This window comes from Coenobita brevimanus, chromosome 81, assembly GCF_032717465.1.
Source record: "Coenobita brevimanus isolate Jiangsu-jjx chromosome 81, ASM3271746v2, whole genome shotgun sequence".
Lineage (NCBI taxonomy): Eukaryota > Metazoa > Arthropoda > Malacostraca > Decapoda > Coenobitidae > Coenobita > Coenobita brevimanus.
In genome coordinates this window covers 4,860,156-4,887,850 of record NC_137034.1, presented here as the reverse complement: position 1 = coordinate 4,887,850, position 27,695 = coordinate 4,860,156, and the positions used below count along the sequence as shown (strand labels likewise).

The 27,695-nt window shown below is 40.0% G+C and overlaps 1 protein-coding gene across 1 annotated transcript in view; it reads right to left on the bottom strand.

Moving 5' to 3' along the window:
- LOC145409534 (uncharacterized) overlaps positions 1-27,695 on the bottom strand; it is a 256,083-nt gene that overhangs the window by 16,151 nt on the left and 212,237 nt on the right. The window contains exons 5-6 of the mRNA XM_080279923.1: positions 17,264-18,314; positions 5,007-6,000 (exon numbers count right to left, since the gene is read on the bottom strand). Coding sequence (XP_080136049.1) covers positions 5,007-6,000; positions 17,264-18,314 — 2,045 coding nt within the window. The remainder of the gene's footprint in view (positions 1-5,006; positions 6,001-17,263; positions 18,315-27,695) is intronic.

Sequence of the window (27,695 nt, the reverse complement as noted above, 5' to 3'; positions counted from 1 at the left end):
GCTGTTTTACTTCTCGAAATTCAAACAGCTTATTACCGTTTCAGTAACATCACAGGGTTTTTTATATATAGAAATTGAAAAGTGAGGCAGCTTCCTAAGTTTACTAGGATATTGTCCAATGTTATGCACTGCTGACTTGAAGTTTTGTGTCTGCAGTTTATGGTTACTGTATTTATGTTTGTATGTACTGTTATTTATGCTTGTACTGTATGTATGTATGTAATTTGTCTATGTATGCAAAACATCTTATTTTTGGTAGGCTCTGTGAAAGTATTGTTACTTCATACAGAGTGCCACAAGACGATTCTGTTTTGTGGATATAAATTCCAGTTGTAAAATGGTTGACAAGTTAACACGATTAGCCTTTGAAATGCTAGAAACTCCCTTGGCAGGATACACTGGACTGATTTTAGTCAAATAAAAAAAAACTAAATCGCATTGAAGGAAACGAATATAGAGTACATGCAATCAGATTTGTCAAATTCAGAAACTGTGATGCTAAATTTAATTAGATCTGTCAGTTGCAAAAACTGTGATGTTAAATGTAATCAGAATTTTCAGATTCAGGAACCGTTACTGTAATTTATAAACATTCCGAGAAGCATAACCAAGAGACAGGAAATTATATCGTTAACTACCAATCACATTTAACTCTTTGGAGATGTAGGGGACTAGTTCTAGGCAACCTCGGTCCAGGACATTTAAGACCAGATGATTAGTCTACTCCCCTTGGTGGCATTTTATTACTGAAAAACCTCCAGGCCCTTCTTGGGGGTCGAACCCATGCAAGGTTGCCTCTCTGATTAGGGCATTCCGACTACTAGACCACCAGGTGTCAAAGTGAAGGTTGAAGAACTTAAGAAATATTTGCATGCTCACATTTCCTCAAAGCTCACCACTAAATTGCACTCTACTCTGTGACAAAGAACTGTTAGTGATGGGAAGGCACTGTTACTTGGGTAGGAATGTGACAAGGATAGTATGTGGTAGCGACGCCTGTTATGGTGAACCTAGAGAAATTATAATGTGTGTGTCTAAGGGGCCGCTTCCACAGTTGTTTCATTTGGATCTCAACCGAAGGAGTCCCCAATATGATAAGTTTGCCCACTAAGGATTCTATGGTAACTGTTTTAAAAATGCTAATGTTATAGAATAGAATCCCAGACATGTATCACTGGGAAGTCATGAAAATAAATAAGGATTCTGTGGTAACCTCTAACAATTCTTATATTAATGGTTCGTGCACTTTCCAACATCCCCAACATGGCAAGCTTCATTAAGGAGGTATAGAGCTTACTAAAGGCTCATTTACACAATCAGGCCAGAGCATATTATCAAGCAGTAGAGCGATGCTGAGCTCAAGAAGTAATAGTGTAGATGACAACACTGATTCCCAACTCTACGTATTCACTGCTTGAGCAGTAATCGTAACCAAGCTTCAAAAACATGCTCCGACACTGATCACATAAACAAGCCCAAAGGATTCCATAGTAACCGTTCTAATAATGCTCAAATTAACAGTTCGTGCGCTCGCCGACATCATTGCCAAAAGTGAATGTTGAAGCGGAAACAGAAGAGTGAAAAAATTGGTTAGCCATATCCTGACAAAAAAAAGCAGTGACTGTGGAAACGGCCTAATTTAAAAGTGTGGCGAGCAGAAATTTTGGACTTACTCATTCTGAACACTCAAGGTGACCACTCGAGAAATAAACTGCAAATAGAAAATCATTAAACTTCGGTAGTACATTGTTAGACATGGTTTAAATTGCTGGTCAGGTATTGTGTTATTTTTTTTTTTTTTTAATACAAAACACTGAGGTATAGCATGACAGACACAACAGGATATCACAGGCAGGAATCACTAACATTTTCATATATTTTCCTCTCACAATTGTTAAGAGATGGTAAAATTTGGCACTTCAGTATCATTGTGTTGTGACAGATTTCTCCCTCAGTACGTTGACTTTAAAATGTCTCTCTTGCTGTCATGAGAAGACTATTTTTGGGAGACTTTATCGACCTGGAGGGGTCAGATATTGCATGGACTAACCCATTCACCACTACGAATATTTTCCTAGGTTGGATATAAAAATCTGGCAGTAGAAAGAATAAACTAAGAAACACGACACCAAAATTAACGCCGATGACGCATTTCTTTGCCATATTCTTCCCACCTCCAGGCCATTTTATTCAACCCATGAAAGTCCTGTGTAGTGAAAGGGTAAATGAATGCAATATCTTCATCTCTAGTTTTAAAAAATATGTCCTTAGCTGAGTAAACTCGTCTGAGGAAGAAGGAGACAAGAATTAATTTAAAAGGAAATGGAAAAAGACGTCTACATGAAATTACAGTTGAAAATTTCTCGTAAGGTTTCGTAAGCATGTTAGTGATTTCGACCCCTGGATGTATTATTAACAAGGACACCAGACCAGAATGGCTAGGGTAACACTCTAGCCTGCATCCCACGAACACAACAGCCCTTCCTTTGGTTCACTCACCCTCCAGAATACCACATGAGGGGATCAGTAACTTGTATTTTATTTTTGGGTTTCAACAACTCAAAATTAACTTCATGGCGTCAGTAACTCTCACTTAAACTTCAGGGTCTCAGGAATTTTGGATGAAGATCAGTGTATCAGGAACTTGTGATTTATTTTATGGGGTTAGTTACTGATTAGCTTCATGGCATCAGTTACTCTTAATTTTCAGGATACCTATTGGGACGTTCTTGGCAATGATTGAAGTTTGGAATGGTGGGAAATTTTTGTATCATTTTAGACAGGCGGATAACAGGCACAGCGACTAAGGTTCACATAAATGCCCCTCGAGTGATAGCATACTCTACTCGGCTCAATTATAATGCCAGATTTATATAACATTCTGCTTAGGATCGTCACAGCAGAGTTAGTATAAGCATGATAACGCCAATTTTGCGTATTATTTTTCTTCCATATATTCGTTTCACTGTAAATTATTTGAAACCCAGTATGTATATTTGATTATTTAAATTTCATGCAGTTCAGAATAAATGAATAGCTGATTATTTTGGAAGATATTATTATTGTTATTATTATTATTATTATTATTATTATTATTATTACTGGTATACGTGAAATCTTGTTCATATATCAGAAGTAAGCATAAATAATTTCTTTTTTGAACTGTACCTGTTGCAAAAAATGGATATATTTCGTATTACTTGTATTTAACTCGTTTATATCAGTATATGGTATTATTTTACATGCAATACAGGAATTTTATCTTTACCATAAGTACATAGAAAAATTTTAAGACATTTTCCTGTATGGCTTTTCTGTCGCAAATAAGTGAGATTTTTGGTAGGCGAAAAATTGCCATAACGAGATTTATAGATTACGAGAATCGACATTTTTCCTCTGTGATTTTTCTGTCGCAAATTTCGAGATATTTAATTGGTGTAAACTTTAACTGCCATTATAAACTTTAGGGAAAATTACCAGAGCCACACATACACCACTGCAAATTTTACTATTCACAATTTTTGGTATTAAATCCTGTAAGTGGTGAAAATAATATTAACATTTTTTACACAAGTTGAGGGACACTGGCGTCAAGTATGGGATCTTATAATAGCTATATAGTAAGGTAGAGTATAGGGGGATTTAGTGAGTAATTAGCCAGCAGGGTAATTTAAATCAGGGTTAATATTGCACAGGTCAGTATTAATTAACCTCTTCAATGGAGTGACGTATTTTCAACATCAGAATTTAATAGAAAAGAATTAAATAGAAAAAAATAGATAAGACTAAAAACAGAAGAGAATAATAAAATGGGATAAAGTAATGGGATAAAGTAATAAAATGGGATAAAGTAATGGGATAAAGTAATAAAATGGGATAAAGTGATAAAATGGGATAAAGTAATAATAAAATGGGATAAAGTAATGGGATAAAGTAATAAAATGGGATAAAGTAATAATAAAATGGGATAAAGTAATGGGATAAAGTAATAAAATGGGATAAAGTAATGGGATAAAGTAATAATAAAATGGGATAAAGTAATGGGATAAAGTAATAAAATGGGATAAAGTAATGGGATAAAGTAATAATAAAATGGGATAAAGTAAACTAAAATAAATAAAATACACTAAAGACAGAATAGAATAAAGACAAATAAAATTTAATAAAATTGGAAGAAAATAATAATACAAAAAGTGGAATAAAATGAAATAAATAAAATAAAATAGACTATAACAATAAAGTAAAGACAAAACAGAATAAAGACAAATAAAACAGAATAACAATAGATTAAAATAAAATAAAATATAATATAAGGACGAAATATAATAAATTAGAATAGATTATAGACAGAATAAAATCAAAAAAATAATAACAGATTAGAAAAAAATGATTCAAAAATGTTATCTTATTGACGGGTTTTGTCCAGCATAGTTGATAATTAAATACAGATTAATATTATCAGATAGATTTGGTTTTCAGAGTAACTTTAAATGTAGGTGGGGGTAATCAAGGTAATTAAAGCCAAGGGAAGAGTATTTGGAAATGTTTAAGTACTGTTTGGGTAACTTTTAATCAAGGTGGGGGCAGCTTTGGTAACTGGAATCTGAGTAATGTAACTGGGTAATACTTAAGCACTTCTAGGTAACCTTTGCTGAAGCTGAGCGTAACTGCAGTAACTAAATTCAGGGAAACAGAATTTGGTAACGCTTAAATACTTTGCAGGGAAACTTTTAAATAAGCTGGGGTAATTATGGTAACTAAAGGTAGAGTAGTATGGTTTGGTAATGGTTAATATTCTCCATGGTACCTTTTAATAAGGGTAACCGCAGACTTAAAAAAAAGTAAGGCCAATGGGAGAGGCTGTGTGACATGGGTTGAGCCACAAGGGAAGACAACAACGCCCCCAGTGTGACCTCACAGACGGGTCAGTGAGGTCAGACTAGGGGAGGGGAAAGGGAGGGCAAGGGTGATAAAAAGCGGAAGCAAACCACCACTGTGAAACTTACTCAGGGCTCTCACCTTCATCCCGGGCGGGGAGGAGGGGCGTGGGGACAGGGCGGGGTGGGGCAGGGGTGTAGCTTTGAGACACCGGGGCAGGGCGGGGCGGAGCGGGGTCGTAGCTGAGGGACTTATGGTACCCGTCGGTCTTGTAGTCGCTGGGCACGTCGTGGTTACCTAGGTGACCGTAGTGGTGGAGTGCCGCTCCTACGCCCACTCCCGCCTCGCCCTCCAGCCCAGTGTGGCGTTCTTCAGGGCTGCTGCGAGAAGCCCCCGGGTGGGAGAATGGGCGGGCCAGGGTGTGGGAAGTTACAGGGCTGGGGGAGCGAGAGGCAGCAGGCAAGGCTAGTAAAGAATCCAGCACATCTTCCAGACTGGTCCCCTCTACTTCGACCCCCATCCCACCCAGGTCCGTCCACGCCTCTCCCTCTTCGCTCTCTTGCCGGTAGTTGATCCCCCCGGCCCCAGCCCCGCCTGCCCCCCCGGCCCCGACCCCGACCCCGCCAGTGATGTGGGCGAAGTAGCTGGTGGGTGCGGGGCTGGGTTGGTGCTGGGGCGGGGCATCTTGCTGGGTGTCGTCCTGAAACACCCCATTGCCTGAGCGGGGCGCCAGGTCATCACTGCCAGGGGATGCCTGCATGTCGTCCCTGCTGCTCCCCGGCCTGCTACTGCTGCTCCTGCTACTGCTGCCCACACTGCCTCTGCTGCTACACCCGGCACTACTCAGCACACTACTCCTGCTGTTTAAGCTGTCTATATTGCGACTGCTGAGGCCACTGTTGACAGTGTCTGCAGTGCTGTGCCTACTACCCACAGTGCTACGGTCCACCGTGCTCTGCCCACTGTCAGAAAGGCTGTGCCTGCTGTCTGCTCTGCTGTCTCCCAAGCTGCTGTCCACAATCACTGCTGTGCTGTCATTGGTGCTGGCAGCAGTGCTGTCTCGGCTGCTGTCCCTGAGGCTGCTGCACGCGCTGCTCAGGCTGTTCACCAAGCTCGCCACCTCTGTCAAGGGCCTGCTGTCAGTCTCACTCACACCCCTTTACAAGAGTACTAAGGCCACGTTACTACGGCAAGTATTCTCGTTACCTTAGTAGCCATTCTAACACCTCTCCCTTAGCCAGCGTATTTTCATGTCTGCTACCCTGATAGATTTTACATTCTGTTTAAGCTATGTGTGTCAAGATATAAAAGATACTATTAACAGTCGGGAGAATAATGTGTAATATGCAAAAAAAAAAAAAAGAAAAGAAAAAATTGTTAAGAAAGAAATTAGTTTAATATGCAAATATATTGCTAAGGAAGAGGTGATATAGAATCCACTGAAGGGATGAAAATACGAGCCTATTGTACATGCCACACAACACAGCACAACACAACACAACACAACAGCACAGAAAGACTCATGTTATTGTGGTACTGAGTCTGCAGATTTGTTTCCTTAACGATTTACTTCCTTATCGATTTATTTCTGCCCATGGAACGTCACTTATCACTTGTATATATTTTAAAGCATCTATGTTGATTGTAGTGATGTATGATTGACAAAGAGGAGGGCAGTGACGTGCAATGAGCAAAATAAATCGCTAAGGAAGAGGTGTTAGGGAGTCTCCTCAACTGATGAGAATAGGACAAGGTTAGTTCTATCACACCAGTTAACACCAAAACTTACTAATGTATATACACCCCTAAATCAACTATCACTTGATGCTCCGGTTTGGGGACCTTATTCGCAAACAAATTTCAGTCAGCGTCGGCACACTGCAGTCCACCACACACTCTTCTACACCACATTACTAACTTACTGGAGACAAATTACAGTACATACCGACACCTTGGGCTTCGCAGGCTCTATACCATCTCTCCCTTGGGGATTCAATTTGCATATGACACCTTAGAATGGCTTCTGCAATCATTTGGTCTTGCGATTTACTCCGCATATTACACTTAGTGTGGCTTCCTCAGTCATTATTTTGTCCTTCAGTATCAGTGGTGTCCAGCCTGGGGGCCATAGTGTCATGGACAGCCATGGCTTATTTCTGAGGGAGGTCCCTGTCAGTAATCCTAAGTAGGCTACATGGAGTCACTAGAGACAGATTTTCTTTAAAATTTTCCTGGGACCAAACGTGTAAGAAATCCTTTTCCATCGACTATCTTGTGTAGATCATTTTAGGAAACAGTGGAGGATGAATTCCTGGAATACGGCAACAATTCGTTCCACAGAGGAAACCTGACGAAGCTTTGGCTGAGAATGGGTTGCTATTCTTTTATCAAATGTGTTTATATGGCTGCTTCTGCTGTTTTTGTCTACCTCACACTTCCCCAGATTAGTTTCCTCCAGACTTCAACCTACAGCTGTTCTAGTCCAACTGTTACAGAATTTTTATGGAGGACATCTGTAATCTGGTGTACAGAGTTTTTTATTTCATTTGTTTTTCCTTCGAATATCCATCTTTAGTTTAAAAAAAAGAATGCTAAATGGAGTTACTGACCATCAACTCATAGCAGCGTAATTGGGTTTGCATAGTTGACATTTTTCGTGGCCTTACAGTGACTCAGCCACTGATGCCACCTCATATACGCTTGAAGCAAAGTTCTGTTTTGACTATACAGGTGGGACAGTAACATCGATGCTCTTTTTATTCGAACAACAATGAAAGTCTTACACATGGTTCTGAGAAGTTTGTTGGGTTCTGAAGGTTGCAACACTGGGATTCAAAAGACACTGCTCACTGTTTCGTTATTATCGTATTTTAGTGAATCAGTATATATATCCACAACAGTACATGACTTTGGGAGGTAATGTGCAAAACAAATCACTAAGGAAGAGGTGTTACGAAGCCTTCAATGCCACTTACGATACGATCCCTAATCCGGCCAGAATACGACACAAAAAAACAACCCAGTAACACGAGAATAACGTCACACTACCCTGGCACAATCACCACTTGGCCCAGAATCCATTGACAAACATAAGATCAATTTTCACTCGTAACACAGATTTTATTTACATGGGGAACAAAAGATGGGATTAGTCTGTGTTCCCCTCTTCCTTCCTGCAGAAAAAAAAAAAATGCTTGCTATAATTTTCTGTGATTTATTTTTTGGTAGGAAAATAGAATGTATAATATTTCCATGTCTCTCGTTCTTCCTGGGATAACATACTTATAACTCAGATTTGTTTTTATATGAACAAGAGACATGGAAAGACTAAGCATTCTCCTTTCTTCGTCTATCCTGTAAGACAAAATCTCTCTCAATAAATTTCCACTTGTCATTAACATTTATTTTTCCAGAAATTAGGGTGACTTTGAGGCATGGAAAAATTTTGAACTCTCCTTCTTGTCCTTCCCCAGATAAATAAATAAATAAATAAATATAGTTACGAAAAAAATTGATCTTAAGTTTGTTGATCCAGGCCCAGTTTAGTAAATCCCTTCAGACCAGAGATGTCATTTTTTTTATTCTTGCTGCTCCCAGACGATTTTATTCAACTTAAGAAATTTTCCTCAAGTTGAAAGGGGTGTTATTGTTATCTTAGGTTCGTCTGAAATTTGAACCCAGTGGACAACAGGCTGCAATTGCCCTTCTCTTTCAGTCCACCAGGGAGAGAGCTGAGGGACATTTGTGCAACCAGGCAGGAAAACAGTTCAGTGATTTTGGTGCCACCGCGTGAAGGCCTCCCTAATCACCAGTGACAGGGTGAATAAAGACCATATCAACCCCTGTTCGAAAAGATTACCCTAATTTGAGTAAAATCGTCTGTGAGTAACAGAAAGAAAGAAAGAAAAAAAAAGCATGAAGGGAGTTACTGACAAGGACTCTACACTTCCTTTTCCCGAAGACACAAACCTCGAGGCCCTTTCAGAACTAGGCTATCCAAACCTCTCCTTTGATTATTATTATTATTAGTAATTTGCACACGAAAAGGGGTTAGTGGCTTGATTATTTTTTCTGTGTTAGGCAAGGAAATTGTTTTATATTCAGTAGGCAGATGAAATAAGCATCTCTTGTTGGGGGGAATAAGTACAGGATGACCCATATTTTACGCATCTCAATTTCCTTGCGTGGAGAGCTCAATCACCATTACCATTGTCTATCACGCATTTTTTTTCTGCTTCCCATAACTCGGGTCATATATTGTCTTGTGTGGTTATATACGTCCACCACTGCATATGCCTATACTTATTTACGCTAAACTGGTTAAGAAATCTTGCCATTCCATTTCGAATTCTATGTTGTAACAAGAGATTAACAGTATAATATGATGCTAGTCACGCATAAGTGCTATGGCAAGAATATAGAGTCGTAGTATGATCTTTCTGCCCCTGAGTTATGTGGAAAGAACTGCAAAAGGACAAAAATCTGGGCCAAGTTAAGGTGGAAAGAGTAATGAAATTTCACAAAGCAGCCAAAATATCTGAGCTCCTCACACCTGTAGGCTGAACCATCCCCACAAGACACGAGAATTGCAATGCATAGTATATGGACCATCCTGTATGTGCAAGAGGTGTGATAAAAAGTTCTGATATTGGTTTTCTCGATTTGTAATGAGTGGCCTGTGAATCGCGCCCTCACTAATTGTTCGTCAGCCTTCTAGTTACCAAGTATCAGGCACCAAGTTACTATTTGCCAGTGCACCGTAGCAAAGGCAAAACTAAGGCTGTGCCACCTGTGCAGTTGATAATTCATTCCCAGTGGAAGACAGTATTAGCAAGACCCAAAATAGCTCATCAGTCAGAATCACAATTGAAGTTAATATTACACGTATTTATTAACAATGAAGGAATTGTGTACTTCGAATTTCACCCCAGATGTACTATTGTTTATGCAGCTTTCTACCTGCAAATTATGAGACATTTGCTTAAGGATGTGAGATGAAGTGAACCGGTAGGTGGCCGCTCCACCATGGGAGGCCGCTCCACCGTGACAATGCATCCAGCCACACGGTGTGCATTACCCACCAGTCTTTAGCCAAGAAAGCATGCCATTAGTCCCACATCCACCTTCTTCACCTGACCCAGCACTGTTAGACTCATATCATTCCCAAATTGCGGCTCATGATGAAAGAGTATCGTTTTGACACCAATGAAGAATTCTGATCTAAAACCACGAATGTCACGAAGAGCATCAGAACAGAAGAGCTTTAGTGATGCTTTCTTGGCTGGAATTTTTGTCACTTGAGGAAGTTCCCTAACACCTTTTCCTAAGTTATTTATTTTGTTTATTGCATGTTACACTTCTGTGTCACATAAATCCTTCCAATATCACTCTACCGTGCAATAATAATGTACAAAAGGATATTAACCAGCCATGATCAAAAAATAAATCGCCAAGGAAGTGGTGCTAGGGAGCTTCCCTAATCAATGAGAATACAGTCTCTCAAGTGGTGGGAACAGTGGAACATGAGGATAACCGAACTGCATCTAATATTCAATCGAGTTTGTCAGTCTCTATCAGAACTATTTATCACATCTCATATACCAGATAAAATCAATATTGTGATGAATATTTAGAATTTTTCGACATAAGTCTCCATATATAAGGGTCATTCTAATTAATTTATAAGTTCAGTTTTAAATGGATTGCATATTTTGGTATTTATGTTACTTTTACAACATTTGAGAGAACGATTTATAAGTCACTGAACTGCATACATTGATAATTCTGTTAACTTCACAACATATTGATTAACAAGCACATAATGACATGGGAACTTGAGGACAGAGGTTAATAACAGGACAGTGTCAGTGGAGGAGAGTAGGTTTGGAGCTCTACCATTCAAAAGACTTACCAAGACTCGTGCCAATTGCCTCCCTTTCTATTCTACTGCTTCACAAATAGCACTTTCTCTTACTCCGAGCTAGAAAAATAGAGATTTGCATTATTATTGTCCATATATGTCCCCTTATCATAGCTAGAGTACTTTAAATTCATATCCTCAATCATGCAATGCCTTACTTTAACGCTCTCGCTCCCGTATTCACATCGGATAATGAAGCTCCCTGAACACCTTTTCCTGAGCGATTTATTTGCATATCACACCTTACTGTCCTATTCTGTTGAATAAATCCTTCCAATATCACTAACCTCGGCATAGGTAACGTACAAAAGGATATTAACCACCTGTACCCAAAATAAATCACTAAGGAAGAGGTGCTAGGGTGCTTCCTTAACCAATGCAAACACAGCTGAACAGTTCCCTCTAACATTAAATGAAAAACTAGAGTTATCCCAGTCATGAGAGGGTTAATGAAGGCAGTATTAACACTCTCAGCCACTGAGGACCCTTAGTTGAAAATAATAGTCAAAAATTTGCTGGTGTAAATTGCTACGGCTGTCCAGGGTCCATATTCTTGTCGGTTAATAAGACTCCCTAGCACCTCTTCCTTACCGATTTATTTTTGGATATGGCTGGCTAATATCAATTTGTATTATGCTGATTATGATGATATTGGAATGATTTAAGTAACACAGAAGAGGAAGGCAGGGTGTAATAAACCAAATAAACCGCTTAGGAAAGGGTGTTGGGGGGCTTCCTTAATTTGACGAAATTATGGGTCCTGGTCTTGAGAGTTAAAGGAAGGTCATAATGAATGGTTTAATAATTGGGTACTTAACCAATTCAGTCCAGTGACAATTTATATGGATTTTTCTTATCTCCAGACAGTTTTATTCAGCTTAGGATGGCCCTCTTGTAGTGAAGGGATTGATAAAGACTTTATCTAACCCCTACAGTTCAGAAAGTCTCCTAAGCTAAATAAAATCGTCTAAAGATAACAAATTTAAATAACCATAGGACTGAAAAGGCCAATGTTTTTCTGGTCATTTTAAGAACACATTGCAAAATTAAAAATACTAAATGGAGTTCAAGATACATAGGCTGTTTTACAAATATAACCCTAAAAATACAGACTGGTCCATGTATAACGCATCTCAATTCACTTGTGTTGTGGGAACGGCACTGTCAAGATTACCAGGTCAAGATTACCAGTATCTACCATCCATTTTTTTTTTTAACTTCTCATTACTCTTTCCATGTTTCAGATTCTTTTTTATATTTTTCTTTTATTCATTTATTTAGTTATTTATTTTCTATTAATTGATTGCATGGTTGGCCAAAAATTTTATGAAAGAACCAAAATGTCTGTGCTCCTCACAACAACAACAAACCGAGCCGTCCGCGCAACACACAAACAATGAGATGCGTAATACAAGAACCACAGCATATATAACTCAAATAAAGCTTATAACTGATACAGGTAAATTAGGGAGAATCAAAAGCTTTCATACCTCAATTTGTACTTATTTTTAGAAGCCTGGAATTTTATCACTATTGCAGCATTAAGCAGGGGCGGTTCCAGGAATATTTTTGAGGGGTTGCCCATGTCACGTGCCAAAATAATGAAGGCTTGGTAAATTCTTTCTCTCATCATCTCAGTTGTATTAAGCAACCAAGGAGATTCTGTAGTTATACTTATGCAGGAGAAATAATAACAAAATAGCCTGGAAAAGATAGTGTATGGGCAGAGTCCTGTGAGACATTTCTTCTTTTTTTTTTTTTTTTTTGTATTTGGGAGCTTTTCTAGAGTTAATAATGAGTAAAAAATGCTGTATCAACTTAACCTCGTAAAGTTTCTCAAAAATCCAACTGGACACCTTGTATTTGTAACATTCCTGGATCCGCCCGCAGCAGGAAGCAATACAAGCTAAAGATTTATTTACAAGCAGCCGTACACAATAATCACTTACCATTCAAATAAAGGCACTGAAGCACAGGAAAGTAACTCAGCCATTAAAAGTAATAGTTACATTTTTTCTTCTTTATCAGGTTATAATCAACATAAGCAATTAAATAGCTTCAAACAAAAACAATGAAGCACAGGAAAGTTAACTCATAATCGTATCAGATTAAAACAGTTTGTATTTTTTCTGGATTAGGTTACAATAAACATAAGGAAATAGGTAGCTGATAATTGTCGAAAAAATAAATACTGTATTTTTCCTCTTTTAAATTAGAATATAACAAACATAAGCAGTCAAGTGATAATCATTTTAAATAAAGATCTTTTTCTTCTTTTTAGTAAGATTATGTTAAAGAAAAATAAGTCACTAATAATTCTAAAACAGCTGCATATTTTCCTTTTAATCAGAGTATAATAATGATAAAGAATTAAGGAATTGACACTTATTTCAAATTTAAATAATTTTTTTTTCTATTTTAAATCAATGTAGCAGACACCTTTTGAGCAGTCATAGCCCTTTTAACTGATTTTTTTAAATTCATTTTCTGGCATCATATGACACCCCTGTGACACGCCTTATGACACTCTCTTTGACCCCTTATGACTGTCTGTAAGTAGCATGGGAGGCTCTGTAACACCTCTTCCCAAGCGATTTATTCTACATTTTACACCTTAACGTCCTCTAGTATGTTATATCGTTCCAATTTCGATATATTTTATATCAGTAGCATACAAGAGGATATTGAGGTGTGTTATGTAAAATAAATCGCTATGGAAAAAGTGTTACGAAATCTCCAGAGCTACTTAGAGTACCATCCGATTCGATGACGTGTTTATTATTATTATTATTATTATTACCTCCAGACGATTTTCTTTAGCTGATGTTGTGAAGGGGCAAATGAAGTCGTGTGTGTGTGTGTGTGTGTGTTTTAGTTTGATATCCATAAATAAATCTACCGTAACAAAGCTCGATAATATATAAAGAAAGTTCAAGAATTTTGGAGAATCTTTCTAATGGGAGTAATTGGTAAAGGAGGGTGACCAGGTGTTTGAAATTCATGTTTGGTCTGCTTAATGTACATGAATAAGGCTGCACAACTACTCAATAACGACTTCTGTTGTATTTTTCTTTATTTTTTTATTATCGTTGGCTATATACAAGTGATAATTACGGTTTGCTATCTACGTGCACTTGTTAGCCTTACGTGTCAGGGCAAATGAAACTAAACCAGCTCAAAGAAACAGCACTAACTTAAAAGCTAAAAACAAAGGAATAAAAACCAAACAAAAGGGGTAAACAAAGGCTAAGTGTATTATGATCAAACTGAAATATGTACACAATAAAAAGATAATCAATTGACATGTACAGTAGCCTAACTCACCACTCTCAGCATGCATATTACATCGCCCCGAAACTACTTAAATACAAGAGCTTTACTAAACCTCCCTAAATAGCTTGGGACTCCAGCTACTTCTCTCAGCATTACCACCTCCCAAATCAGCCAACCCCTTCAACACCAGGACATTTTGTATTTATTCTCGCTGACAGACGATTTTTAACATGGAATTTTTTTGGACTGGAGGGGTTAGAGTATTATTAACTCCTTAACTCTTAGATGCCCCGTCTGATCTGAATAAGAATCGTCTGGAAATAAACAGGAATAAAATATACATAGCTGGACTGAAAGGACTGACGTGAAAAAACAGGATTAAATTTGCGTCAGTTGTCAAAGCATCTCGTAATATAACATTTTTTTCTTTTCATTTTTCTGGCATTTAGGACTATTTACAAGTATATATATATATTTTTTACCATCATGAATTACTAATCGTTTCGTCCCAACTGTTATTAAATTTTACTCTTGCTGTTACCAGACGATTTTATTCAGCTTAGACCACCACCTTAGAAGAGAAAGGGTCAGTAGTAGTAGTAGTAGTAGTATTTATAGCCCCAGGTTCAAGTGAGATGTGAACCCAGTGGACTGCAGGCTGAAGTTATCCTCCTCCTGCAATCCATCCTCCTCCTTTCTGGGAACAGGAAGGGAGTAGAGGGACGTTCATATAACCTGGCAGTGGAGTCGCATGGTTATTTCAGTGCCCCCACATGGAATCCCTCTAGCACCGAAGGAATCAATGAGAGCTGTATCAACTCCTCCCGATCGAAAAGTGTCTCCTAGGCTGAATAAATTGCCTGGAGATGGCATGACTAAACTTAAAACGTCATTGGTCTGAAGGGGCTAATTATGGCAGAGATTAGTCTACATGGTATATATATTACACACATTAACCCCTACCAGCCGGGTGACGTATCTTGACGTTTAATTCTTGCTGCTACTAGATGATTTAATTAAGATCTCTGGTAGCGAAGGAGTTAATCAAGGCTATATCAAACCATTACAGTCAAGAAATCAAAATATCTCTAGTTGTGAAGGGGTTTAAGATGGCAACATGTAACTCCTGCAATTTGAAAAGTCTGCTAAATTGAATAGAATCGTCAGAAGGTACCAAGAAAATAAAAAGTACATAATCTAAATGAACAGGTTAACCTCAGTCGGATGACACAGTTTCAGTTTCATTCCTGCTATCTCCAAAAATTATATTCAGCTTTGAGGGATCTTCTGGAACTGGAGGGGTTAGATACAGCCTTCATTAACACCTCTGCTGCTAGACATCATGCGGAAGATGAATATAATTGTCAAGATGTATCAAGATTAAAATAATGTATAACTGGTGAGAAGGGGTATTTTCTCAAGGGGGTAGGAGGTGCTGAGAGAAATAGGTCATAGTTCAACTACATCACCACGCTATCCATTAATGCTGACCTCCGTTAAATGCAACAACAATCACACGAACAAAAAAATAATATATATGTATAAATGCTTCCAAACCACTGTAAAATACTGCACTATATACTGTACCATTTACTAAACCGAAATAATAGCTATATAACCAAGGATATACAGGATGGTTTATATACTGTGCATCCCAATCTTCGTGTGTTGCGTGGACGGCCCAGTTAGCGCTACCAATGTCTACCCAGCATCATTTTCACCTTTCTTTAACTCCTTCCATGCTTTACCCTGAAACAATTTCTACTTCCCATTTTCATGCTTCATAGTATCTGTTTTTTAACATCCACTGATTGCATTTCTGAATACTAATGAAGCAACTAAAACATCTGCATTCCTCACACTAGCAGACAGAGCAGTTCCCGCAACACACAAGATATGAGGGCACAGCATACAAACGACCCTGTATTAATGTCTTAAGCTTAATACATAAATGTGTGATCTAGGTGGGCACGTTAAAAAAAAATGTATAAATTCATTTGTTCCGATCAACCTTCATTACTGTTTAGGCCTTCACGTTGTCAAATAATGATAACTTTGTATAAATATCTCTACATATACAGCGTTAAAAGAGCATACACACGTAAATGTTACTGTATAATGCATATCTGAATAATGACAGCTAAAAATAATTAATGTTAAGGTAAAAATATATATTTATTTCATCTCAACAGTGACATTTCAGTCACTTAAAACCTCTATCCTTCTTACTTTTCGAATTACTTACATAACAACAACATGACTAAGAGTACAGGCCAAACAATGTATAAATGATTCTTTTCCTATCACTCAGGAACAGTAAATGGAAATACAGGCCAGTCTGTTTATAAATGTAATTCTTTTCTCATCACTAAGAAACGTTAAATGGGAATATTGTAGTGAAGAATCAAGCACTGTGGAGAGGGATTATAATGTACAAATCTCTCTGCATACTCAGCCTGTCCTGAAGAGAGGGAAAATAGTTTATATATATCACTTACCAGGTCCTCACTTTCACACACATATGCATCACATTCACTATATACCATCTGTATAATGTACATATTGATAATTAGGGCCGTAGCCTCTGTACAAAATGGTTATTATTTGACTGAATTGTAAGGAAACACAACTCCTTCAACACAATGACGTATTTTTCATGGGCTTGCTACCAGATGATTGTATTCAGCTTAGGAGTTTTGAAACTGAGGGGTTAGGGATAGCACTGACTTTCACAACTTGAGGTCCCTCCTAAAGTTGAATAAATCGTCCTTTGATTGGCTGGTTAAAATGAAAAAATGTCAACGGACCAGAGGAGTTAAATTAAAGGGGAAACTGGCAAGATGCGTGCCAGGTGTTGTCGTTGTGCGGGTGAGGGGGTTGTGGAGGAGGGCGGGTCAGGGCCAGATAGCCGGGGAGTTGAACCATGACAACACTGCTGCAACACCGTTTGTGACACGCCAAGCTGTACAGTCATGCCAACACACAGAATATTCATGCAAAGTATAACATTACCACAACTAAAAATGAAGGGGAATAGGGAATAAAATACACAGCATTCTTATACATTGATAACTCTGAAGGGTACATGTACACTATGTACACTTTGGCTTTCTCGCGGCAGCCTGGCAGGGGGGTGAGCCGCGGCGGGGTGAGCGAGGTCAGCGTCAGGTCACCACGCCAGCAGGTACTCACCCGGGGGCTGCGGCGGCCGTGGGTTGACCTCGCCGCCCTCGGTCATGTCGTGGCCGTTGAGCTGGGAGGTGGGCGTGATGGCGTGGGAGGAGCTGGTGGGTGTCTCAGGAGAAGTGATGGGCCTGGACCCCACAAAGGAGCTCTCCACCCACACCAGCCTGCGTGGGGAGGGTGCACGGCCCTCAGGTCTCGGGGAACCCCTGGGGGAGGCACGAGGTGAGGGTGTCGACTCATTACAATAGTGGACAATGGCAGATGTGACCTCTTTGATGGAGGAATGTACGTCTGCCACATCCGTCGGCACCTGTAGTTGAATCCCATTTGTGTCGCCATCTTCACCCACCTCCTTGGCTTCAGACTGTGTCGCACTGTTCGCTTCAGCTGGACAATTCTCCTTGTCTTGTGCTGGTGGCTGTGGCTGTGGCTGTTTTACAAACCTCTGGCTGTAGGCTGTGATTCCTAGTGCCAAGCGGTCTGCCGCTGTGAGGTATGAGCCTGAGCTGGTGAGGGAGGACTGTGAACCAGCCAGGGAGGCAAGGGAGGTCTGTGAGCGCCACCCCAGGTATGGCTGGCGGCTGCATGTGGCGGTGGTGCGGGAGGAGGTTACTGACCCAGTGGGGGTGGTAGTGCCAGAGTTCAATCGAGACGTGGACCAGCGGGACGCAGGGTAGTGGAAGAGCGACCCGCTGCGGTCACTAGGAGAGGGCGAGATAGATGAATTGGAGGCAGGGGACACTACACCTCCCATCCCTGCTACACCCCTCGTTGCCACACGGGTGGGGATTACCACTTTGGTTGGTGTGTTGGGGGTGTGTGCGCGGGACGACCCTAACGAGGTCATTGAAGCTGTCTTGGAGGAATACGCTGACCAGCCGCCTCCACCAGCTGCGCCAGGGCCATAGTCCCTCCGGCGCAATAGGAAGCCCTGCTGGGGTGGCGGTGCATTTTTCATCCAGTCGGGGACGTCCAGCCGCTGCAGGGAGCGACGCACCCGCAGCTCTGCCTCGGACAACTGCCGCTCTGTCCCCTTCATCAGCTCATTCTCAGGCGGCTGAAAAGTAGTCGAGCATTAGTTATGTCAGTTCATTTATCAACATCATCACAGTAGCAGTAATAATAATGATGGTAAAGGTTATAATAATAATAAAAATAATAATAATAATAATAATAATAACTGGTCATCATTATCATCATCATCATCATCATCAAGACCTTTTTTTCCACTTAAAGAAAGGGGTTACATAGGGTCCTAAAGCAAGATCTCGTCGAAATTGAAATGTAGATAATATTTTCCAACGTGTGTGTGTGTGTGTGTGTGTGTGTGTGTGTGTGTGTGTGTGTGTGTGTGTGTATCTTCCAGTATGCCTCCCGTGTACATTTGCATCAATGTGCGTACTCCAGTATTATCCCCGTAAGTGTAACTATGTGCGTGTTTCTGTGATGTAGGTGTGTGCGTGTGTGAAAAGAGATGACAGTGGGCCCATGATAACCGCCCCACACCCCCCTCCCCAACCCCCCCGACACATGATATCCCCCACCTCATTCAGTATCGATCACATCTGACCAAGAAGAAGAACAGGAAGAAAAAGAAGAAAAAAAAGAAAAACAGAAGATGTAGAAGAGGAGGAGGAGGAGGAAAAAATGTTTCTAAAAATTACCGTACTTAACAGATGCTATCGAATATTGATGATGATGATGATGATGATGATGATGATGATGATGATGATGATGGTGATGACAGTCGACCAGCTTTCCCGTTATCATGACATATTGGGCAGACCTCCAGGCGACTCTTAGGGATTTGAATCGATGTGCCTGATGTTCGCCCCCTCTGACCACGCCACTATACTCTCTTCATCTTAGTTTGGCCCAGATTTTCGTCCCATTGCTGTTTATTTCACGTAGCACTTCTTCGTGACTATACGGTACTCTCTTCACCTCAACTTGGCCCAGATTTTCGTCCTGTTGCAGCTTATTTTACGTAGCACTTCTTCGTGACCATACACCTTTCAGCTTAATTTGGCCCAGATTTTCGTCCCTTTGCAGCTTGTTTCGCGTAGGCTGGCACTTCTTCGTGACTATACTCCTCTCACCTTAACTAGGCCCAGATTTTCGTCCTTTTCCAGTTTATTTCGCGTAGCACTTCTTCATGACTAGACTTCTTTCATCTTAACTTGGCCCAGATTTTCATCCTTTTGCTGCTTATTTCACGTAGCTCAGTGGTAGAATGAGATAACGCTACGGCTCTATATTCTACCAAGGTGACTCCTTAATACCTGTTCCTTAGCGATTAATTTTTGGATATGGCTGGTTAATATCGTTTAGTACGTTACTGATGCAGAGTATGGCAATGTTAGATGAATTTATATAACCTAGAAGAGGAGTGTAATAAGCAAAATAAATAGCTTAGGAAAAGGTGTTAGGGAACTTCCTTAACTTACAAGAATACCGCTCTAAGATTTCAAGTTCCGAGAGTGGCCCAGTTCCGTCGGTTAAGGAAGTTCCCTAACACCTTACCCTAAGCGATTTATTTTGCTTATAACACCTTACTGCCCTGTTCTGCGTTACATAAATCCAATATCGCCATACTCTGCATAAATAACGTATAAAAGGATATTAACCAGCCATATCAAAAATAAATCGCTAAGGAAGAGGTGTTAGGGAGAATGACAGTGAAATTTTATCTACCAACCGGAAGTCTGCCCTCGAGTGGAAAGCAAGGGCCGAGATGAATGATTTGAGATGAGTGAGATGAGTGGGTGAGATGAGTGAGAGATGGATGGGTGGGTGGGATGAATAAGATGAGTGGATGAGATGAGTGAGTGAGATGAATGGGTATGTGAGATGAATGAATAGATGAGATGCATGAGTGGATGAGATGGATGAGTGGATGAGTGAGAAGAATGGGTGAGTGAGATGAGTGACTGAGATGAAAGGATGTGTGAGATGAGTGGATGGGTAAGATTAACAGATGAATGAATGAGATGAATGGCATAGTACGATGAATGATTGAGATGAATAGGTAAGTGAGATCGTGGATAAGTGAGGTGAATGGGTGAATGAGGTGACTGGGTGAGTGAGTTGAGTAGGTGGTTGTGAGATGGTAACGTGAGCACTTCTTACTGACTGAGAGGGTGGGGGAAGTAACGTAGGTGTGTGTGTGTGTGTGTGTGTGTGTGTGTGTGTGTGTGTGTGTGTGTGTGTGTGTGTGTGTGTGTGTGTGTGGACTGAGGCATCTTATTCTTCTATCAATACCCGTCTGTTGGCCTAATCCCAGCGTTTATCCTGGGTGGCTGATACACGAGCACTTCTAGAACAAATCGCTAAGGGAGGGATGTTAAGGGATCTCCAGCATCAGTGAGGATGTGATCATAATTACTGATTTTATAAGCATTTCGATAATTATTAGGATATGACTTCAGTAATCATCATCATCATCATCATTATCAAAATCACCATCGCCATCATCGTTTTTTTTAATACGTGGGTAGTCTGTAACTCCCATCATTTATCATCATCATCATCATCACCATCACCATCATCATCATCATCATCATCATTTTCAATATGTACAGCCTGTAACTCTTCCATTATCATCATCACCACCACCATCATCATCATCACTATCATCATCATCATCACCACCATCACCACCATCATCATCATCATCATCATCATCAATACGGACAGCCTGTAACTCCTCCATTATCATCATCATCATCACCATCATATCACCCTCTCACCAAACATTCCTTATCACCAATATCAGTTCACGTCACCTTATCTCTCAGCCCACATTGATATATAACCTTATCTCTGAGTAACCTGATAGCACTTACATAAAGCACGTCTTATCTCTGTTATCTCGACGCCATAGATTAATTCCTTCAACCACGGGATACTTTGTGTTTAATTTGATCCTGAAGCCTTAGTGTGGAATCTTATTATTATTATTTTATCAGTGTCTTCCTTCTTCTTTTATTGATTTTCCTCCTCCAGACTTTTTTTTTTTTTCAATTTGGTGACGTTTCTCTCTTTCTCTCTCTCTCTCTCTCTCTCTCTCTCTCTCTCGTATTTTTCCAGTCTAATTTATCGTTCAGCTTCCCTTACTCCATTCCTTGCTCTATAATTTTTTTTTCATCTCTCTCTCTCTCTCTCTCTCTCTCTCTCTCTCTCTCTCTCTCTCTCAACCATTGTCTTTTTAGGTGTTTTTGGGGGTCAGAGATCAAACCATATAAACAGATAACTATTTGGAATCCTCTCTTCTTCTCTGTTCCTTAACCATCATTGCATTTTACACACAAGTATGTCAGCATCTTGTACCTATGTGGAGACCATCTTGCATTCCCTTGGCAGTGTTTGTATGCTTTTATTTAACTATCTTCTGTTCATTTTAATCAGCTTCAGATACTACTCTCTTACTAAAAGGACTCATGGAGGCTGTATAGAACCCCTTCATGTTAAAAAGTCTCTCCAAATCTCAAGAGAAAGGACCCCTCCAATTCCAAAATTTCCTAAGCTCCCTCCACCCAAAAAAATGAAGAACGCGCTGACAAAAAAAAAAAAAAAATCCTTAACCCCTTTCAGTTAAGTTCACGGTCAGGTGTAGCCTAATTCGTGGGTTGATTCGACTGGTAACCAAGGAGACTCATTCCCAGCTCAAGGCTAAAGGCTCGTTGATTTTCATATAACTACAGCTTAGTATTCAAGTTATGGGAGTGGGCCAGTTCCGTTAGATGAAAACAAAGCCTGTAGCTGAAAAAAATCGTCTGGCAGCATCGAGAATAAGCTCAGAATCACGTACTCGAGCCGAAGAGGTTAACGGGACTATGAGAATTGGATGAAACAAGGCAATGATCTCTTTCCATGATTAGGGTAACTCTAGTATTTTATTCCAGCCAAACTCAGACGATTTTATTCAGCTGAGAGAGAGTCCTGGAAGCCTGAGAGTTAACAAGGCTGTGGGAATGTAATCAGCGAACTACTGATTAAGGAAATGAGGGTAATTTGCCCATTCTCTAACTGTTTAATATTCTGCCAACAGCCCCCGGTCCTCTGTGGCAAAAATTTAATAGGACATTCTCTCTCTCTCTCTCTCCTTGCTTTCTGGGTCTTACCTCAGGCAATCCTTAGGTGGGAATGAGATCGGGATGATGATGATGATGATGATGATGATGACATGAATATGAAGATAAAGATAAAACTAATGATGATGATGATGATGACAATGACGATGATGATGATGGAGACAAATGAAGATTCAAAGATAAAAGTAATGATGATATTGATGATGATGATGATGATAATAATGATAATGATAAAAATAATGACTCAACACTCATTATATACCATTGACTGTCGTTTGGTGAGGAAATGAAAGTGGTGATGGCTAGAGAATCCAAAGAAGTCTGGCTCATGTCCATAGCTCATCACCTCCTCCTCCTCCTCCTCCTCCTCTTCACTCATTTCCTCCCACGAATGCAGACCCTCGGGGTTCATCCTCACGCAAACTCACACACGGACGCAAACACTGTACTTTTCCCTGGATTGCGTGTGGATTTTTGAGAGACCTGATGGTGGATTTGGGTTCTTTTCCTTAGATTTTGAGTGCACGCAATTCACACGCACGCAAACACTGGATTTTTCCCTGGTTTTTGTGTGTCCTGGATTGCGTGTGGGGTTTCGAGAGGACTGTTCATAGGGTTCTTGTTTTTTTCTCGTCAGATTTTGAGTGCACGCAACTCGCACGCAAACCCAAAACGTCCCTGACTTTAGTTTGAGTTCAGGATTTTTCAGTGCACGCAAAGTTGCACTCACACGCAAAGTCGCATACACTCCCTCGCAGATCCCAAGTTTTTCTCTCTTTTCTGGATATTGATTTTGTGTGCACGCAACTCGCACTCAAACGCAAATTTAGAGTATCAGTATTAACACTCAGGCTCTTCTAACTCACTCTCAGGAAAATAACATCTGATGGGAAGTCAAAAAAAATAAATCAATCAATAAAAAGAAGTGGCTAAGAATAATAAACACTTCAATCTATTTTTCGTCATAAGAGTTCACATTTTCTTTAAGTAAAACCAATTATTTTTTTATTTCCATTTTTATCACAATATTTCTATATATTTACAGCCTCAGAGCAAATTTTATAAGTTCTTTTTTTTCAATTGTTTTATTTAACCTTCTGTTTTATAAGTATTCACAGATTTAATAAGTGCATTTATAAGTTAAGGTTATAAGTTCTCACACTCAAGAATTTTTGATAAGTATTCAGAACTATTTATATTTTTTTAATGCAAGGAAGAAGGAACCAAAGGCCAGAAACCCGCAAATTGTTCCCTCAAAGAATAAATAAAAGCAAGAGAATTGAGAGCCAAATTCGAGATCCGTTCATTTGGAGATTCGTGGACACACTGCGTTTAAAAGACTGGGGGTCATAGGTAATAGGAATTACAAACAGAGGAAGACAGTTCCAGAGTTGACCTGTTGCATACAAAAAGGACTGGGAGTAACAGTTAACTCTTGCAATAGTGAGTTGGGCCGAATAGGTATAAGTTTGCTACTAGACGGGTGCTACGCTCCCGCCGTGGTGGAAGAGTGATGCAAGCAGACAGTTTAGAGGAGCAGTGACCATTGAAGTGGCGATAGAAGAGATAAGATGCAACAGTGCGGCGAAGAGATAGAGACTGTTAGAGTTCTTATAACTTTTTTTAAGTATCCTCTGTTTAATACTGTACTATACATATTTCACTCCAAGTTGGCCCATATTTTCATCCTTGGCTCATTTCACGTAGCTTAGTGGCAGAAAAAGACAATGCTACAACTCTGCATCTTTTCCATTGCACTTTTTCATGACTAGCATCATATTCTAGTGTTAATCTACTGTCAAAACTCGCTATTCAAGATGGAGAGATGGCAATTTTAGGCCAAGTGAGAGTAAAACGAGTATTGTTACACCTTTACATGTTTTTTTTCTTTTTTTCGAACCTTCAAACCGGGCAGACCAGTCCAAGAAAACTGATACGCTTGCCGCAAAATAATAATAATAATAATAATAATAATAATAAAGGAGTATACTTTCTCCCAGTCGATATATCAGGCACAAAGGTATTATTTCTAGTTTTCAGTCGCATTCGTGTACTTTCCAGGGTTTTCGTGTGAAGTTACCGTATACTCAAGCTTCATTTCGTCATATTTTTGGCCTTTGAGACGCGATATACACAAAATGGTACGATTATACTGGACATACCACACAAAGTATAATTCATTTTTTCTATCACGGGCACTAGTATACTTTCTATATTTTTTTTTCGGGTATACTCAGCCTTCATTTCGTCATTGGTTCGGCATTTTAGGACAGTAAACTATCAAAATAATTATATACCCAAAAAATATATAATCGCAAACACCAAGATATTTTCCATAATTTTTGCATATCAACCTTCACTCGATCCACTCAAATTTTTCAATATGGTAAAATTATGACATGGAAATAAAGTTACATCATTTCTTCCCCCAAAACACCATATCTACGAGAAAGTATGTATATTCTTTTCCACTAGAACAACTAACGACGCTAGAATCAACACAGAATTTCAATATATGTGTATCATCCCCACCAACACCAATTTTCACCCGGCGACCACAGCCATACTAAGCTTGTGGGAAGGACTGACTGTGCTATGAGAAGGCCAGAGTTGCCAAATCCACTACTAGAAATATCGCTACACTTTCATTAACTCTTTCAGTCTCGCTAAGTGCAGCAAAAATCCAAATAGCCGTAGAAAGAGACCAAAAATACCGAAACTATTACTCAAACTTGGTAAACATTTCTCTGATACTAATAAATTTCTAGGAGAACGACAGAGGTGCCAAATCCACTCTTATAGATATTGCTAAACTTGCCCTCAATAATCGCCAGTGTCCACAAGATCTCTAGAAAGTCCTATAATTTCCAGAATATCGCTTAAACTGTGCAAAAACCTTGAAAATATTGATAGATACCATGTCGCTAGGCGTTGATAAACATCTCTAAATGAAAATGGATAATTCTAAATCTAGCAAAAAGGATGCTAACTTGGCAGGACTGGGCAGAGGGAGGGCGGGAACCATTACATCATCACAGTATTGCCAACATTTCATCTATATCATTCTTCCTCCTCCCAGACGATTTTAATAAGCTGACGAATGGCTGAAAAAATCGTCCACTATTAGTCATTTGTATATTTAAAACAGAAGGAAAATGTCACTGTATGAGAGAAAACGAAGGTGGTTTTGACACATCGTTTTCTATGGAGATGGGGAACTAATCAGTACCCTAATATTAACACTCGGTCTCCTATGTCCCACTCAGATGGAATTCTAGAGTTGTCTCGACGTTGAAAGAGTTAAAAGAGCGCTAGATTGAAGCTCCTATGTCTCACTTTCACCAGGGGAATCGGATACTCTTCTGGATGATTTCAGGGGGTAGGAAGGAAGGCAGGGAGGGTAGGGTAGATGTGGCAGCGCTGGTTTATATCATATCTCTCTTATCAGCTTTTGGTTTGCTACCCCACCGCACCCTTCATTCATCACTGCTCACCACCACCATCATCACTCAGAATTTTCATCTTCCTCACCACCACTCTTCATCTCCAGTCATCACCTTCATAATTACATTCACCTTACACACATCCTCATCACCACTCATGTTCCATCCTCATTCATTTTCATTAACACACCCACTGTTCATCATGATTCCCCCTCACCACTCATCACCACTCACTTCCACTTCTTCATTCATCATTTCAGCATCACACTATCCATCCAAACTCACACTCACCACTCATCACACTAGTTTCATTTTCATCACCATACTCACCACTCATCCACACACACTCATCATTCATCTCGCTTATCTCAGCCTCTTTCATCTCATCCCCATCACACCATTCATCCAGACACATCACTCATCACACTGACTTCATCTCTATTCATCACGCTCACCACTATGTTAAATAATCTGCAAGAGGACGAAAATCTAGGCCAAGTTAGAGTAAAAAGAGTATAGTCCCGAAGAAATGCTATGGAAAGGACGTAGAGCCATTGCACTGTCTCCTTCTGCCACTGAACTACGTCAAATAAGATACAACAGGACAAAAATTTAGGCCAAGTTAGAGTAAAAAGAGTATAGTCACGAAGCAGTGCTGTGGAGAGAAGGTAGAGCCATAATATTGTTTTTTCCTTCCACTGAGATATGAGAAATAGACCGAAAACGAGTGAAAAACTCCACCTTCTCAAAATGAACCAAAGGAAAATAAAATGAACACAGCATCGAAACACTGAACCCCCGAACAGTGAGCTTCGAACCAGAATGAACCGCCAGTGAACCTCGAGTGAACAGAAGCAGAGAAGAGATGCAGAGGACCATGATGAACCGGACGGAGGGAAAGAGAGATGCTGGTCCATTGGTTAGCACATTTGACTTGTAAATGGGAGAACACGTGATCAATTTTTGGGTCGGATAGTGATGATGATGATGGTGGTGGTGGTGGTGGTGGTGGTGGTAATGAGAAATTTTTTATTGGTGAAATACTGCACGCAAATGAATTGATGATGAATTTCCCAGGCTTCAGTTCTAGATTAATGGAGTGTGTGTGTGTGTGTGTGTGTGTGTGTGTGTGTGTGTGTGTGTGTGGATGCAGGTGTGTGTGTGTGGTGGGAAGGTCGCCTGTCAGATATGTCGAGGGTGGTGGCAAGGCTCCGCTCGTTTGTCAAAGGCTTTGGCAATGGGGACAGGGGGTGTGGGTGTGGGTGTGTGTCAGGGTGTATGTGTGTGTTGGTAGCTTAGGTGTGGGTGTAGGGGGTGGAGGTGGGTGCAGATGGGGTACAAGCGTAGGTGGCTGTGGGGTGGAGGCAGTGAAGGTGGATGTGGGATGACCCATAGGAGGGAGTGTAGGTGAACGGGATGTGGAAGGGGCAGTGGAAGTGACTCTGTGTGTGTGTGTGTGTGTGTGTGTGTGTGTGTGTGTGTGTGTGTGTGTGTGTGTGTGTGTGTGTGTGTGTGTGTGTGTGTGTGTGTGTGTGTGTGTGTGTGTGTGTTAATAGAGAGGGCAGACATTGACAAGTGTATCGATGTGAGGATGCATGAAGGTGTGTGGAGGTGAGTGTGTGTATGTAAGGGTATGAGGTGTGATGATGTAAGGCTAGGTAGGGTTAGATTAAGTTAGACAGAGTTAGAGCCTGTTTAGCTGGGTTCGATAGGGTTAGGAGAGAGAGAGAGAGAGAGAGAGAGAGAGAGAGAGAGAGAGAGAGAGAGAGAGAAAGTCGTAAAGCTTACAAACACAAACACACGAGCGTAAAATTAACACTTAGCCATAACAAAAGCAAACATAGTCATTCTAGGCATTCAAGAAAACAAACAAGGATGCAAGTAACAAAGACAAAAACGTAC